The sequence below is a fragment of the Penicillium coprophilum genome (genome assembly GCF_028826855.1).
Source record: "Penicillium coprophilum strain IBT 35676 chromosome Unknown utg000001l_segment0_segment0, whole genome shotgun sequence".
NCBI lineage: Eukaryota > Fungi > Ascomycota > Eurotiomycetes > Eurotiales > Aspergillaceae > Penicillium > Penicillium coprophilum.
Genome location: NW_026622720.1, coordinates 520,811 through 535,613, shown reverse-complemented (window position 1 = coordinate 535,613; position 14,803 = coordinate 520,811). Strand labels below are relative to the sequence as shown.

General features: G+C 46.3%; 5 protein-coding genes across 5 annotated transcripts; 3 read left to right on the top strand and 2 right to left on the bottom strand.

Moving 5' to 3' along the window:
- Positions 1 to 134: 134 nt before the first annotated feature.
- On the bottom strand, positions 135 to 1,798 carry N7500_000183 (uncharacterized protein; the record flags this gene model as incomplete). The annotated part of the gene is made up of 3 exons (XM_056671329.1): positions 135 to 1,358; positions 1,417 to 1,707; positions 1,766 to 1,798. 3 exons carry the CDS (start codon positions 1,796 to 1,798, stop codon positions 135 to 137), a joined length of 1,548 nt encoding a protein of 515 aa, XP_056536902.1.
- A 364-nt stretch (positions 1,799 to 2,162) lies between these two features.
- On the top strand, positions 2,163 to 3,351 carry N7500_000182 (OST3/OST6 family protein; the record flags this gene model as incomplete). Its single annotated transcript, XM_056671328.1, has 4 exons — positions 2,163 to 2,507; positions 2,562 to 2,659; positions 2,735 to 3,090; positions 3,170 to 3,351. The coding sequence occupies 4 exons, from the start codon at positions 2,163 to 2,165 to the stop codon at positions 3,349 to 3,351; spliced, it is 981 nt and encodes a 326-aa protein (XP_056536901.1).
- Positions 3,352 to 4,036: 685 nt separating this feature from the next.
- On the top strand, positions 4,037 to 5,685 carry N7500_000181 (oligosaccharide translocation protein RFT1; the record flags this gene model as incomplete). Its single annotated transcript, XM_056671327.1, has 2 exons — positions 4,037 to 4,776; positions 4,839 to 5,685. 2 exons carry the CDS (start codon positions 4,037 to 4,039, stop codon positions 5,683 to 5,685), a joined length of 1,587 nt encoding a protein of 528 aa, XP_056536900.1.
- Positions 5,686 to 5,855: 170 nt separating this feature from the next.
- On the bottom strand, positions 5,856 to 10,009 carry N7500_000180 (Nucleic acid-binding OB-fold; the record flags this gene model as incomplete). Its single annotated transcript, XM_056671326.1, has 8 exons — positions 5,856 to 6,012; positions 6,073 to 7,488; positions 7,904 to 7,993; positions 8,056 to 8,954; positions 9,009 to 9,555; positions 9,603 to 9,693; positions 9,750 to 9,901; positions 9,966 to 10,009. The coding sequence occupies 8 exons, from the start codon at positions 10,007 to 10,009 to the stop codon at positions 5,856 to 5,858; spliced, it is 3,396 nt and encodes a 1,131-aa protein (XP_056536899.1).
- A 437-nt stretch (positions 10,010 to 10,446) lies between these two features.
- N7500_000179 (ubiquitin-specific protease UBP14) lies at positions 10,447 to 13,081 on the top strand (the record flags this gene model as incomplete). Its single annotated transcript, XM_056671325.1, has 6 exons — positions 10,447 to 10,477; positions 10,534 to 10,601; positions 10,663 to 10,803; positions 10,865 to 11,144; positions 11,198 to 12,878; positions 12,937 to 13,081. 6 exons carry the CDS (start codon positions 10,447 to 10,449, stop codon positions 13,079 to 13,081), a joined length of 2,346 nt encoding a protein of 781 aa, XP_056536898.1.
- Positions 13,082 to 14,803: the final 1,722 nt, after the last annotated feature.

Here is a 14,803-nt window from a genome sequence, read left to right as displayed (position 1 = left end):
AAACAGAACGGACCGCCGAACTTCCAAGTCGGCTCTTATCGTGACCTTGGCATAGCTCCACGTCAACATTAACTGTACTGCCGTACGGAGTAGAGTCTGGTGAATAAAAATGATTCGCTCTTCTAATATATACATTAAAATCGTTTGCGGTCTTTTTTCAAGGGAGAAAATCCCATGGGTGCTGCCCCAAGCCCAAGCGCCCGTGGTAAACTAGAGGTACTCGCTTGTGTTTTACTCCCAAGGGTTGAAGCCCGCCCATTTCCTATTGCAAGTTTTCGCCCAAATTTCTTGTTAGGATAAGGCTCTTCTTCGTCCTCTTCAAACAAACTCCGATCCCGCTGACCACCAAGTTTGCGTTTTTTCGGCTTGGCCTGTTCATGCTCTAATGGCTCATGTAACTGATTGGTCTCAGTGGGTGGCATCCTGCAATCTAGGCGATGGGGTGGTTTCTTGACCTCATTTTCCGGTGCTGAGACAGCCATTACGACCTCACGTGCCCTTAGTTTGATGGGTTTTGTGGTTGGAATGGGATCCTCTGTTGGAGATAGTTGGCGCCGAAGGGCAGAACCGAGTCGCTTTGGTTCCCCAAAAGTGCTCTGCTTGCTAAGTAGTCCAGGAGGAGTGTCAGTATCTCCAAGGATGTCGTCTTCGTCTCCAACTGAACTCATTGGCGAATCCGAAGGTGCACCCGTGCGGTTCAAGAACGGAGTGATGGAAAACGCCGACTTATCACCAGGCACGGCCGAATCCCTATTCAATTTTTCTTGTACACGAACAGCCCCAGGGGTTGCAATAGTCACGCCGGCATGGCCACTTGGGCCAGGACGCTGAAGCGGGACTGTTCGAGAACTAGATTCGGAGTCATTTCCTGCGTGTAGTTTGAGGCTGCGTCGCTGATGGATTTCATTTTGGGCTTCCTGGAGCTTATCCTCGGTTGACCGCAATTGCTGTTTGAGCGCATCAATTCTTCCTTCAAACGTCGCCCGCTGATTGGCCCATGCCAGGCTCTGTTGGTGGTTGTCCCGTTCCTGCTGCTGTTTGGCTCGCAATTCTCCCGCTAGCTCATTCCGAACCTCTTCAACTCGAGTAGAGAGCTGGGAAATTTCTTTCATTTGCTGTGATTCTCTGGCCTGAGTACGTTCATGGGAATTTTTTTCATTGTCAAGCTGAAGCTCCAGAGAACTCATTTGCCGCTCCATCTCATGTTTCTCAGATATGACGGCTTGATATGATGCGTTTTGCGCCATGGACCGCTCAAGCTCTGACTGTAGAGCTGAAAGATCTCTAGAGAGGCGCAGTTTCTCTGCAAGGAGAGCACTATAACTTGTCGAATTATGTTTCTGGAATGAGAGTTCTTCCTGTTGCTGTCAACACAACGAATTTTGTATTCGGCTTGTAGACTAAATTCAAACTTACTTTGAGCCGGTCAATCTCACTCGCGGATGCCTGTGCTTGAAGCTCCAGCTGATCGATTTCCAAACAAGCCTCCTGAAGTTGAACACATGCCTCTGAATCAGCACCGGTGAATCCCAACAGATGCCTGCTTGCTTCGTCCAGTTGCGATCTGAGAGCTTCGTTCTCGAATTTGGAGAGCAAAAGCTCCATGCGTTGTACGCGATCCCTCTCGCCATCCAGAAGACGAGCGGAATCCGAAAGAGTCTTCTCATACTCCATCTCCAAGCGCATGGTCCTCAAGGACATTTCAAACTATATTATCAAGTCAGCATCTTTGGCATATCTGTATCAATCCAGGGAAGTCGCATACATCCAAGGCGGATGTCTCTTCGGCCATTGCCATGACGACAGTGGCCACAACAAAGACAGCCCTTTGGTATAAAAAAGTAGAATTAAAAAAAAGGCCTATGAATTAAAGCATGCCAGTTCAGAGCAATAAAAATAAGTTAAGATATGTGTCGTTTCATCCAATGCTTGTTCAAAGTATACAACATAAATCGTCACAAAGGAAGACGCGGTGTTTTGCGCGCCGGGGCCAATATATTAAGTAAGCTGATACGCCCGCCCGATTACGTTGATAGTGGACACCTGGACTTTGTCACTCAACGTGTTCAAACCTCTTCAATTGCAACCGATTGATAGATTTTCAATCAATTGGACTCTATTACTAACTTCTTTAAAGCTGTACAGCTCCTTGTCATGCCAAAATGAAGCTCTGGGCGGTCCTTTTTCTCCTTTTCTCGGTGGTGTCTGATGTCGTGTCTGCAAGCTCAACACCGGACAAGTTTACAAGATATCAATCCCTGTCTCGTTCGGGGCCTGTTGATCTGGATAGTGCATCATATGAAGAGCTCACCTCGACACCTCGAGATTACTATGCTGTGGTTATCCTAACGGCCACGGATCCCCGCTTCGGCTGTCTCCTATGCCGTGACTTTGAATCTGAATGGGACCTGATCGCCCGAAGCTGGACCAAGGGCACCAAGCCTGATGACCTCAAGGTAGTCTTTGGAACACTCGATTTTGACAATGGCAAGGCCGTTTTTCAAAAGGTAGAGCAATTTTACTCAAGACTGAGCTGTATAACATGCGACTAACCTAAGCAGCTCATGCTTCAAACTGCGCCGGTACTCCTTGTCTTCCCTCCTACCATCGGTCCCTTTGCCAAGGTTGAAGGGAATCCCCTCCGGTTTGACTTCACTGGGTAGGTGTTTTCTTTTCTTCCCACTAAGGCTCTTGGCCCCGGCCCCTATCTCACTAACATGTCAATCCCAAACAGCCCGGTCTCAGCTGATCAAGTCTATTCTTGGATTGGACGTCACTTGCCCGAAGGCCCCAAACCGCAACTAGTTCGACCTGTCAATTACATGCGGATTGTATCGGCGGTCACTATTCTGATGGCAGTTGTGACTGCGATTGCGGTCCTTTCGCCTTACCTGCTGCCAATTGTGCAGAACCGAAATCTTTGGGCTGCAATCAGCCTGATCGCTATTCTTCTGTTCACAAGTGGTCAAATGTTCAACCACATCCGAAAAGTTCCATATGTTGCTGGCAATGGCCATGGTGGCATTAGCTATTTTGCCGGTGGATTCCAGAACCAGTTCGGAATGGAGACTCAAATTGTGGCTGCCATCTGTAAGTGATAACCGTGAGGTCTATTGATACTAAGCGTTGTTCTATTCCGAGTTCCTAGGTTAACATTTTGCTGGCACAGACGCTATCCTTTCCTTTGCTACGATCGCACTCGCACTGAAGGTCCCCCGGATGGAAGATGTCAAGGGTCAACAGCTGGCTGTCTTGATCTGGGCAACTGTTCTTTTTGCAACATACAGCTTCCTTCTCAGTGTCTTCAAAACCAAGAATGGTGGCTATCCATTCTATCTGCCTCCATTCTAGAGCCTTCAAGAGCCTTCAAGAGTCTAGTTGATCAACAGCCCGAAGATGGCTGCACCTGGAAATATATTGGTCGACAACGTATCATTAACATCCCAGTGGCTAGCTCTCTCCAGGATTTTCTCCATACGATGGCCGACAAAACTCAATATGGGTCAGGATCTCTCAGGATGCAGCCAGAGGACTACTTGGAAGAAGCACAGTGCTTTGTGGATTTTGACCTATAGCACCTCCTTCCCTCTGCCATGAAAATCTTGCATACCAGACATCAGACATCACAGGTTCTGGAAGAAATTTCACAATTAGCTTGTAGTCATATGTAGTCATACCTAGCCCTCTTGAGGTAAATACCTATAGTGAGGTACGGAGTACCTACATAAAGGGCTCAGGGAGACCCCGGGGAAACCCGAGGTCGGCACCCTGGGACTACACGTACGCAAGATCCCTCGGGGGCGCCATGGGTGCAAGTGGAATTAATTATATGTAGATTATAGATTGCAGATTTAGTAGATTAATATCATTTCCATAAGCTTAAGACAGTCTTCAACTTCAGGCAAATGTCTACCATTTCTCAAAAGCCTTGAGCTGGAACATCCCCTACAGAGCAGGCCCCACCCTGGTTTCTCACTTCACATCCTCTACAACCCCTTCAACCTTGCACCCGTCATAGCTGGGTTTAATCACGGGCATGGTCAAAGCTGACGATGCCCGCATGGGCAAGATTCTGGCTTCGTCGGCCACAGGCACAAGCTTTTTGATCTTGATTCAATTAGCATCCAGGGTCTTCACCTTTACCTCGAACCAATTGATTTTGCGCACCCTTTCACCGGTCGTGTTGGGAATAGCAGCACAACTGGAGCTGTTCCAGGTTTCGATCTTGTATTTCTCGAGGGAAAGTATTCGGATGGCTATCCAAAGGCAGCCTGTCCCTTCTCCCGACAACAAAAAGCAGTATCTTGAAGCAGCTGCTACCACCACGGCACCCTCTGTGGCCTCTCAAGCAGCTGTGAATGTCTCTTACTTGAGCCTCGCCCTTGGGATTCCTTCCAGTCTTATATTCACTATGCTTTACCAGCGCTTTGTCCCGGAGGAAGCATCAAAGACCGCCTTCTTCTACCCCAGTGTGATCTTGATTGGGGTTGCATCTCTCATGGAACTCAGCATTGAGCCATTTTTCTCAGTAATACAGCAACATATGCTCTATGAAAAACGTGCTGCTGTCGAAATGCCAGCGGCGTTTCTGAGAAGTGCGGTGACATCCTCTACCTTTATATATGCCTCTCAAGTCAACTATGATCTCGGTGTGCTGCCGTTTGCCCTTGGTCACCTCAGTTACTCGCTGGCTCTCATCTGTGGCTACTCGCTGGCTCTACTCAGAGGGACCAACACTACCCGGTTCTCTTTCTTATTGACACGTATGCAATCCAGGTAAGACCAACCTTAGCTCATCCTAGCTATAGCATAAAGGACAACGCGGTAACCATTCATAGGGACCCCTCTCACTACTTTCTGGGACGGTTCTCGCGCCAGTTAACGTCGCTTGCTGTAAATGTCTTTTTCCAATCTCTGGTGAAGCATTTGCTCACGCAGGGCGACACTATGATGCTTGCAGCACTGTCAGGATTAGAAGATCAGGGGATATACTCTCTTGCGTCGAACTACGGCGGGCTCATTGCACGGATCATCTTCCAGCCGCTGGAGGAGAGCAGCCGGAACTTATTCTCGGCCCTACTGAGCCCCGATGAGGATGGAAGGCTGAAGAAGATTCATATCCGCACCTCCAGAGATCACCTCATCGATATCCTACGCGCGTACCAGTTGCTATCAGTCCTGATATTCCCGCTAGGCCCAATGATGGTTCCCCAGTTGCTGTATATCTTGGGGGGCCGCCAATGGGCGTCCCCCAAAATTGGTGACCTGCTCTCCGTCTATTGTTACTACATTCCATTTCTGGCATTTAATGGGATCACCGAAGCATTCGTGTCGTCTGCAGCAAATTCGCAACAGATACGGAAGCAAACGGCGTGGATGGGTGTCTTTTCCGCCTGCTATGCCTTCGCGGCTTATATGTTCCTCGAAGTAGGGAACTTGGGTGCGTATGGATTGGTCCTGGCCAATATTGTCAATATGGCGGTTCGAACCTCTTGGAGTTACAGGTTTATCAAGTCGTACCTCCATCGAAATGGATGTAGCCTGCACACGAGTGAAGTGGCCATTCGACCCGCAAGCTTCATCCTGTGTGCTCTGGCGAGTTTGGTCTTGGGCCGCAGATTTGGCCAGAAATTGGGAATTCTCAAAGCATGCGCCTTCAGTGGCACCTATGCTCTCCTAATGTGAGTATCTGATCTGAATCTGACACAATGTTAAATTTTTTTCCCTAACGCCTAACTGATGAAAAAAAACAGAGTCTACATAGAAAGGGAGTATCTGATGAGTCAATTGACAAGACTTCGTCTCATTTGGTCCTCCAGATCCTCCAGGAAAGATCTCAAGTCGAAATGAATCAATTAATCGTCAAATGTGATCTTTGTCGCTGTTTTGTCCATATCAACGTCCTTGTAAAAGGCACCGTACACATCGTGCTGCTTCTTCTTGACTGTTGTACCAAACTTCAACAGTGCCTCTGGCACGTCTTGCTTGGCTGCCTTTAGAACATTGATCAATCTATTCACAATTAGCATTGGACCCTGACGATTTCTAGAATTTAAGAAATGAGTGACATACCCGCCAGATAGTGCCTTGTCATTTTCAGTAAACATGGTGATGGCAAGTCCGTCAGCTCCAGCACGTCCAGTTCTTCCAATTCGGTGCACGTAGTCCTCAACAGTAAGAGGGAATGTGACATTGATCACAAGTTTTACATTCGGGATATCAAGACCACGCGCCGCCACATCGGTTGCGACAAGAACACTGGCATTGCCTTTCTTGAAAGCATCAAGATTTCGGAATCTATCTGATTGGTTCAAATCGCCGTGAATGCCAGCAACCGAGAATCCCTTGTTTCTGATAAGATTCTCAATACGCATAGCCTCCTTCTTGTAGAGGCAGAAAACCAGGACTTTCTCGGGCGACTGATGACCACGCTGGGATTTAGCGAGTAGTTGTATGAGTCGGCCCTCCTTGTCTCGGCCATCAACAACTTCAACGACTTGCTTGATCCTCAAATTGGCTCGGGGATCCGCGGATGGGTCTCCGCCAATGGTAACAGTTACTGGAGTCTTCATAAAAGTTGCTGCGAGATCTCGAACCGACCGGGGCCATGTTGCCGTGAACATGACAGTCTGTCTCCTGGAGACGGGCATTGGCTTGACAATATCCTTGATATCCTGCTCAAATCCTTTGTCAAGCATGCGGTCTGCCTCATCCAAAACGAGGTAATTGACCTTTCCAAAATCAATTGAACCATCACTTTGGAGGTCCTTAAGACGTCCAGGGGTGGCAACCACAATGGCAGCCTTTTGGAGAGCCCGACGCTGTTCATCTTTACCCACACCTCCGTAAATGCATGTCACCTGAGTCTTCTCAGTGCCGCCAAATTTGACAAGCTGGTCATAAATCTGCATTGCAAGCTCTCGGGTTGGTGAGATAATCACTGCCCTGGGTTGGCAAGGTTTCTTGCTCGTCTTAGAGTCAATCAATTTCTTCAGGCATGGCAAGCCAAAACCCAGGGTCTTGCCACTTCCAGTCTCTGCAATACCAATCACATCACGGCCAGCAAAAAGAAGCGGCCATGTAGTAGATTGAATTGGCGTTGGCTTAGAGAAAGACTTCAATTGAGCGTACAGACCGGCATCGCATTCAGGTAGGTGATCAAACGAAAGGATTGGGCGGAATTGAGAGGCGTCAGGTGAAGAGGGATCAACAATTTTAATCACGTTCTCGGTCAAGAAACTGTCGATGTCTGACTGAGGGATCTTGGATAGCGCAGAGGCATCAGAATAAGACACAGTCTTCTCATCTCCATTGTCCTGCTTATCTTTAGAAGCTTTTGCAGGCTTCTCGGACTTGGACTTTTTCTTCGGTCGCTGCTCAGTTGACTCGAGATGGCTTCGCTTACCCATGACGAGGATTATATAGGGACGGTATAGCAAAATGAGAGTGAAATAAAGAAGACAAAGAGCACGAGGCTGAATTCTCTGCCTGAATTGTTCCAGCAGAAAAAATATAGAGGAAAAAAAAAGGAAAAAAAAAAAAAAAGCAATGATAGTGTATTGCCATTATATTCCGCCCTTTGTCGGCTGACCGCCTCATAACTAAAACCAGTCGATGTCCTCAGATGGACTGGCCAGATTGCAGATAGACCATCGATGAAAGTATCATGGCGAGAGAAGGAAAAAAAAAAAAAAAGACTATTTATGTTTTATTTTCTAGGGTACTCAATAGGAGGGAGAAAACATAAAGTCAAAGTGAGAAGCCATTGATAAAATGATCATGGCGTAGCTCGAGTAGCATGAAAATACGCATGAACATTGATAAAAACTTCTGAGGGCACGTAGGAATAGTGAAGATAGTACAAAGCTGGACAAAGATATTTGTTCACTTTGCCTATACTGACTCAAGACTGTAGGAGTTGATGATATCGGCAAGGCGAGAAGCTTCATCTGAGTAATTGATTGCCTGGGAGGATGAGACTTGATATCGGACACTGGATGCATTATTAGTATGAGGTTCATGTTATTCAAATATTAGTTATTCAATCATTCTTACCGCTGTTGGTCACCGAAATTGTCTATCTTGGCTCGGCACCTGAAGCTCCAGGTTTGGCAATTGGCTCCCTGGAAGACTTCACCAAAAGCGCTGGGATCGTCCTCGCGAAGTTGCATTAGTTCATCAGCGGATGTTCCCATGATGTTTCTTCCAGTGTCATCAAAACAGCTAAGCCAAAGCTGGCCAGTGTGGTCGCTGACACTAATAGGCATGATGAAGCGGTACTCTGGCTTGGGGTGGGTCTTGTCACACATTTCGCACCGCCACTGTCCTGGATCAAGTTCCGTTACCTTCTTGTTGCAGTTTTCAGAAAGGCAGGCAGGATAGCACCAGGTAGAATCCTGCTTGATGTAGATCACAGTTGCTTTCAGAGAGAAGTAATCAGGAGTTTCAGACATGCCAAGCTGCTCTTCGCGAATTTGAGCAATAGTTTTGAAGGGATCTCTTTTGCCTGTGGAGCTGACTGCATTTGACAATGAAGCATGGGATGTGAAGTTCTCCGACCTGCCTTGGGCGTCATACCAACCTCTGAGTCGGTGAGCCTCCCCGATGTCAGGATCCACAGTCATTGAGCCCGAACTCAGAAGGCTCAGACTTCTTCCGCCAAAGTCAGAAACCTTGACTCCCTTGAAGGCAACAACAGATTCGGGCGCCACACTAAAATTGTTTGCAGATGCACCCCAAATTGTCAAGCGGACAGAAAATCCCGTGTTATCAACCAGCGTAAGCTCGCGTTTGTCATAGGGTTTTCCGGTACTTTTGGATGTGATTTGGGATGTCTCCCCGACATCCTTCAGCACGCCAATGACATCAGTAGTGGTGTCTTTTTCAACAGTCTGCAAATCAGCAATGGTGGTGAAGTTGAATCGTATCTGAGGGACATCATTTTGCTGCTCAGCCTATGATAAATTGTGAGCGATGTATTTGGTTTATAGTTTGTAAGAAGATATTACCTTCTCAACGATAGTATCTCTCTCAAATGTGAGCTCATAGTCGTTGTTGAGATTTGTGAACTGTTTCTTGGCAATCTGAACCCGACAGGGACTCGAGATGTAATAAACACTTCCCTCCTGGAAGAGTTCATAGAGCATATCGCACTGCTCATTGAAACCGGTTGCACGAATTTCACCACTGTCGTCCAGTAAATTCACACTGAACAGTTTACCCTCACCATTCTTGTTGTGCCAGGTTTTGATGTTGGACTTGCTTGTGCATCGTGCTTTCATCGTCCATTTGTTGGAATACGGGGAGATGGCTTCAATCGGGTAGATTGTGGCATGGGCAGAGGAAGTAGAAATAGGGGCAGACATTGGCTGGGCTCGTTTATTTGGCTGAACCTGTGCACCCTCCATCTTGGAGCCATAGAACCCATTGCTGGATATTGTTGTCGGTTGACCCACCTCCTCTTCCTCGGTCTTGACTTCAAGTGGTCTGGGTTCACCGATTTTCTCAGCCTCACCCAGTTCCGTTAGAACTTCAAGATCCAAGATAATGAGGATTCTGTCGATGATTAGCACGATCAAAATCGAAAGAATTGCCTCACATACTTCTTGCCCTTGACAGAGTTTGATTGAAATGACTTGAGACGCACGAAAGAGCCCTTCCGGAGAGATCCATCTGTCACTACCGAGTTGGCTTCTTAAATCAGTCAGTTGGCGATGAATTACCAAGAGTACCAAGAGTACGGTACATACGAGTAGCAAGCATGGTTTGAACATAATTTGCAATATCACTGAATACAGCCCGGTAACGTTCTGGTTGGCCCGGCTGAGCTGGCAGTGCCTTGATTTGAACGCATTGAACAATCGGCTCTCGAACTTGGGGTTTCGTTTCATCAAATATGGCACTGTTAAACACGCGATTAACATATATATTGCTAGATAGAATATTTGTATAAAACATATACAAACCTTAGAGCCCCAATGGTGACTTGGGATGCTGCCTCAGAAGCCATTACGTGATGACTTCAAATTTCAATGATTGACACAGTCGAAGTAAAATTATTGGGAGAGGATTGGAAAAAAATGGAGTGGAGAGAGTTCAATCGGGGGGAGGGAAAGGCAAAAGAAAGACTTGACTTGCTCAAGTCCAGATCAAGTTGTAAAGTAGTTGTAAGACAAGGTTGAAACGCGTGTTGAAAAAAATAACGCGTAAAGTGGCACAGCCGCCCCTCCACATGACTTGGTGCCTCAGGACAATATTGATAACAGCACGTGCAGGCGGTAAGGAAGGACCCCACGCATCGTAGCTTGGGCTTGATCTGCGATATCTGATATTCTCTCCTGTCATCTTTACTTTCAATGGGATACTGTCACACCTTCTGAAGCCTTCTTTAAAGACAAGCAAGCCTTATTCGTACTTTCTTAAGTCGCCGAGATTTTCTCGCTGGATATGGCCTCTTGTGTCCATACCGATGCTGCGGGTTTGTGACATCACCTTGATAACCCGAAGACAAATCGAGCTAAAAACACTTTATAGATCTGAATCCACCAGGATCTTCCCAGGCAGTTTATCGAGAAGATTGCACGCAGTGCTTTGATTCTATTGTATGCCAGCCACCTTGGTTCCTATACTACTCAATATCTGATCTGACTTCCACCTTGCAAGGACGATGATGCCGGTCTAAATGTTTGTCTCCATTGTTTCAATGGTGGATGTGCTGGAAACAGAGACCATGCTCTGCTTCATTACAAGAGATTTGGTCATCCGCTGGCTTTGAACATTCGAAGGACCCCCAAGAAAGTGCAGGTATAGCCTCCAAATACTTGTCGAGCTTGTGACCAAGGATTCTCACACCTTTGACTTATAGCGCGACGAGCCTCCCCCGAAAATCTCAAAGCTTTCTATCGCAGCTGAAACAGAAGACGATAGGTATGACATTGCCACGTCAGTGGTATGCTATTCGTGCTCTCAAAACAATGTGGACAAAGCCAGTGGGAAGCTTCCTATCGTCATTGAAGGTGTTATGAACGCAATGACTTTCTCAAAAAAGGAAGAAGTCAAAGCCTGGGAGCAAGAGTTTGTTCCTTGCGAGCATACACTTTGTCTGGTTCAACGGGACAACACGCAAGCCACGTCCACATCGACTGGTATTGATTCCCTCCAAAGCTCACCTAGGCTCCATGCTAACCTGACATTGTAGATTCAAGCCACTGCTCAGAATGTGATCTGAGCGAGAACCTTTGGTTGTGTCTGGAATGTGGGAACAAGGGTTGTGGGCGAAGTCAATTCGGCGGAAGCAAAGGGAACTCACATGGGCTTACTCACGCAGAGTCAACATCACATGCTGTGGCTGTCAAACTCGGCTCAATCACAGCAGAAGGCTCCGCTGATGTCTACTGCTACAAGTGCAACGAAGAAAGAGTAGACCCAGAATTGGCGGCTCACCTTGCACACTGGGGAATCTATCTGGCTGGGCGTGAAAAGACAGAGAAGAGTCTGATGGAAATGCAGGTCGAGCACAATTTAAAATGGGAATTTTCCATGACAACCGAAGATGGCCGAGAGTTGGCTCCAGTCTTTGGGCCTACATTGACAGGCCTGGCAAATCTCGGAAACAGCTGCTATCTCTCCAGTATTATGCAATGCATATTTTCGGTGACTGGATTTCGTGAGCGATACTATCAACTGTCAGAAGAACCGCCACTCTGTCAAGCACCAGCCCAGGACTTCGAGACACAGATGCAAAAGCTTGCCGACGGTCTACTCTCAGGCCGGTACTCCCAGCCCGATTCTCGCGTTATGTTGTCCGCAGGCATCCCAGAAGTCGCTCATCAAAAAGGCTTAGCACCAGCAATGTTCAAGTATCTTATTGGGCAGGGTCATGAGGAGTTCGCCACCATGAGACAGCAAGATGCATTTGAATTTCTTCTACATCTATTCAAGTCTGTCGCCCTATCGAAGCACATCAGTCCGCAGATTAACCCAGTTGAACACTTTCGCTTCCAAGTTGAGCAACGTCTTCAGTGTTTAAATTGCAAGAAAGTCCGTTATAAAGTGGATGAGCAGGACAACATTTCGGTTGCTGTCCCTGCACGTCTTGCCACCACCTCTGACAAAACAGGAACGGAATATGAATCTGTGGATTTATCAGAGTGTCTAGACATCTTTACTTCGGCGGAGGTCGTTGAGCTCACATGTCCTGCTTGTGGGAGTCAAGGTGGTTTTTCGAAGCAGTCGTCTTTCAAAACATTGCCTCGGGAATTGGTCATCAATGCTCGTCGGTTTGAGCTCGTTAACTGGGTTCCTACAAAGTTGGATATCCCTGTGCTGGTCGACGATAAGCCACTGGACTTCAGCTCTTACCTTGCTGGTGAGCATGATGCAGGTGAGGAGCTACTTCCGGATATTGAAGAATCCTCTGCATTTGTCCCGAACCCGGAAGCTCTCGACCAACTCATAGGCATGGGATTCCCTGCTGTGAGGTGTGAGAAAGCTCTGCACGCCACTGGTAATGCAGATCCTGAGGCTGCCATGAATTGGCTGTTTGCGCACATGGAGGATCCAGGCATCGATGAACCGCTGGCTCTTGATCGAGTCGGCACCTCTAGTTCTAGTGAGCAAGACGCGAAGAAAATTGCGCAGCTAGGAGATATGGGCATTGAGGCGTCTCGTGCCCAGCGAGCGTTGGCTGCGACCGATGGCGATGTTAACAGGGCACTAGATTGGGTTTTCACTCACCCGGACGATGTGGTGGAAAAGGAAGACCCAAGTGTTGATCACAACGCACAGTCTCATGGCGGCTCGGTCGGGCTCACTGGCTTACCTGCTCGTTATGAATTAAGGTCGATTGTATGCCACAAAGGCACATCGGTTCATGCAGGGTGGGTTGCTTGATATGTCTCCGTCCTCATTTCCTTGGTTTTCACTAACACATGCTAGACATTATGTTGCCGTGATTCGCAAGACATTACCAGGTCAAAGTAGCCTATCGTGGGTGATGTTCAATGATGAAAAGGTAGTCAAGTTCGAGGATATTGAAGCGATGAAGAAGACCGCATATCTTTATTTCTTCACGCGGGTCTAGTGGGTGCTCTAGGGTGGGTGGGTGTACACTCTACACTTATCTAATACTCTATTGAGATATCAGCACACGGTGTTGGGATAGATGTGATATCTTTGTCTTGTTCATCTTTACTCTACATACTTTTTCGGACTGTCTTATCTGACAGTTTTCTCGATCCCAACATAGTATGTATAATTCGAGTGCCGGGTAGTCCCAGGTTGTACATAGAAAAGTCGCTTTCGCAAATTGACCCCCTTGCCAGTTTCCCGCCAGAATCTAATGATTTTGAGGATACAGTATTTGCAAGAAGCAGTCTTCTGGAAAACTGTATTAAGTTACATGGAGAAGGGAGAAAGCTATCTAGGTATAGAGACTTAAGATATGTTGGGAGTAAACCTAGAGGTTCTATGATCTCTAACACCCCGTATACTAGCTTAATTGGTCCCTTCCTCAGTGTAAAAAAACAGATATTTTTCGGGTATTTATTTGTCTTTAGATAATCTACCCATGGATAGGAAAGCACGGAAGATAATCCAAATTGTCCGAAGCTCGGACAAATCATGATTTATTCCACAATAGATGTCATAACCCCACGTAAATTATAGGTTCTTTCCGATAGGTATATAGGCCTATTTATAAGACCTATTTCTTAAATAGGAGATATAGTTATAGCTTTATAAGGCTATTAGCTACTATACTTACTATAGGAATCTTAATAAATTTAATAGGTCTAGTAGCCACTTCTTAAAGAAGTCGATAGAATCGAACCGCGATATACATAGTATTAGTATTAAATTCTGGATTAGATACTAGGGTAATTACTCTATCATTATGTATAAAGATAGGGACTAGTTTATAAAGAAATCTAGGGATCCCTAATTCGATAAGTAACTACGTTAACTATAAAGCTTCCTATTATATAATGATAGCTTTAGTAATACATGCGCTTTCTATAGTTAATGAGGTAATATAGGCTTATTTCTTTAAGGTCTAAGAAATAATACTACCCCCTAGTTTAAATAGAAAGCTAGAGATTAATTGCGGAGCGAAGCGAAGCAACCCATATCATAAGGGCTTGGGTATACGTCACGTGACCTTGTTCCTATATGAGGTCTAAATCCATAGAGTTCTAATGCGGCGAAAAATGATCGCTGAGAAATGGCAGAATAATTCTGCCGGGCCTCTGTACTAGAGGCCCTAGGTACTGAAAGTTCTTATCACGTGATATACACTAGCGAATCTGAGTAATCAACACCCAGTCACTAACCAACTGACTACTAATAAGTCACTTCGCTTCACAAGGACTATCTGGTGGCCGAAGGCCACCAAGATCCCTTGTATTTATAGCTTAGGGGTAAGGGATATATATTATAGACCTAGGTAAAGTATGATTTCCTAGACTAGCTCTAGGAAGCTAGTACTAGTATATATAATCTAGTATTAGATATCTCTTTAGTGGTATATATTTAGAGTCTTAAGTAGTCCTTTCTAGTTCTATTATTTAAACTATACTCGGCCCAGTATAGTACTACGGCCCAACAACCCCCTATATGAGGTCCAAATCCATAGAGTTCTAATGCGGCGAAAATGTCATCGCTGAGAAATGGCAGAATGATTCTGCCGGCAGTAGATATACACCAAGCCCAGCAATTGAAATTATTTAGTTATCACACGATAGTGATTATATAAAAAAATCCAGTACCTAACTAGGTAAAAACCTTGTCACTTCGCTCCACAAGGACT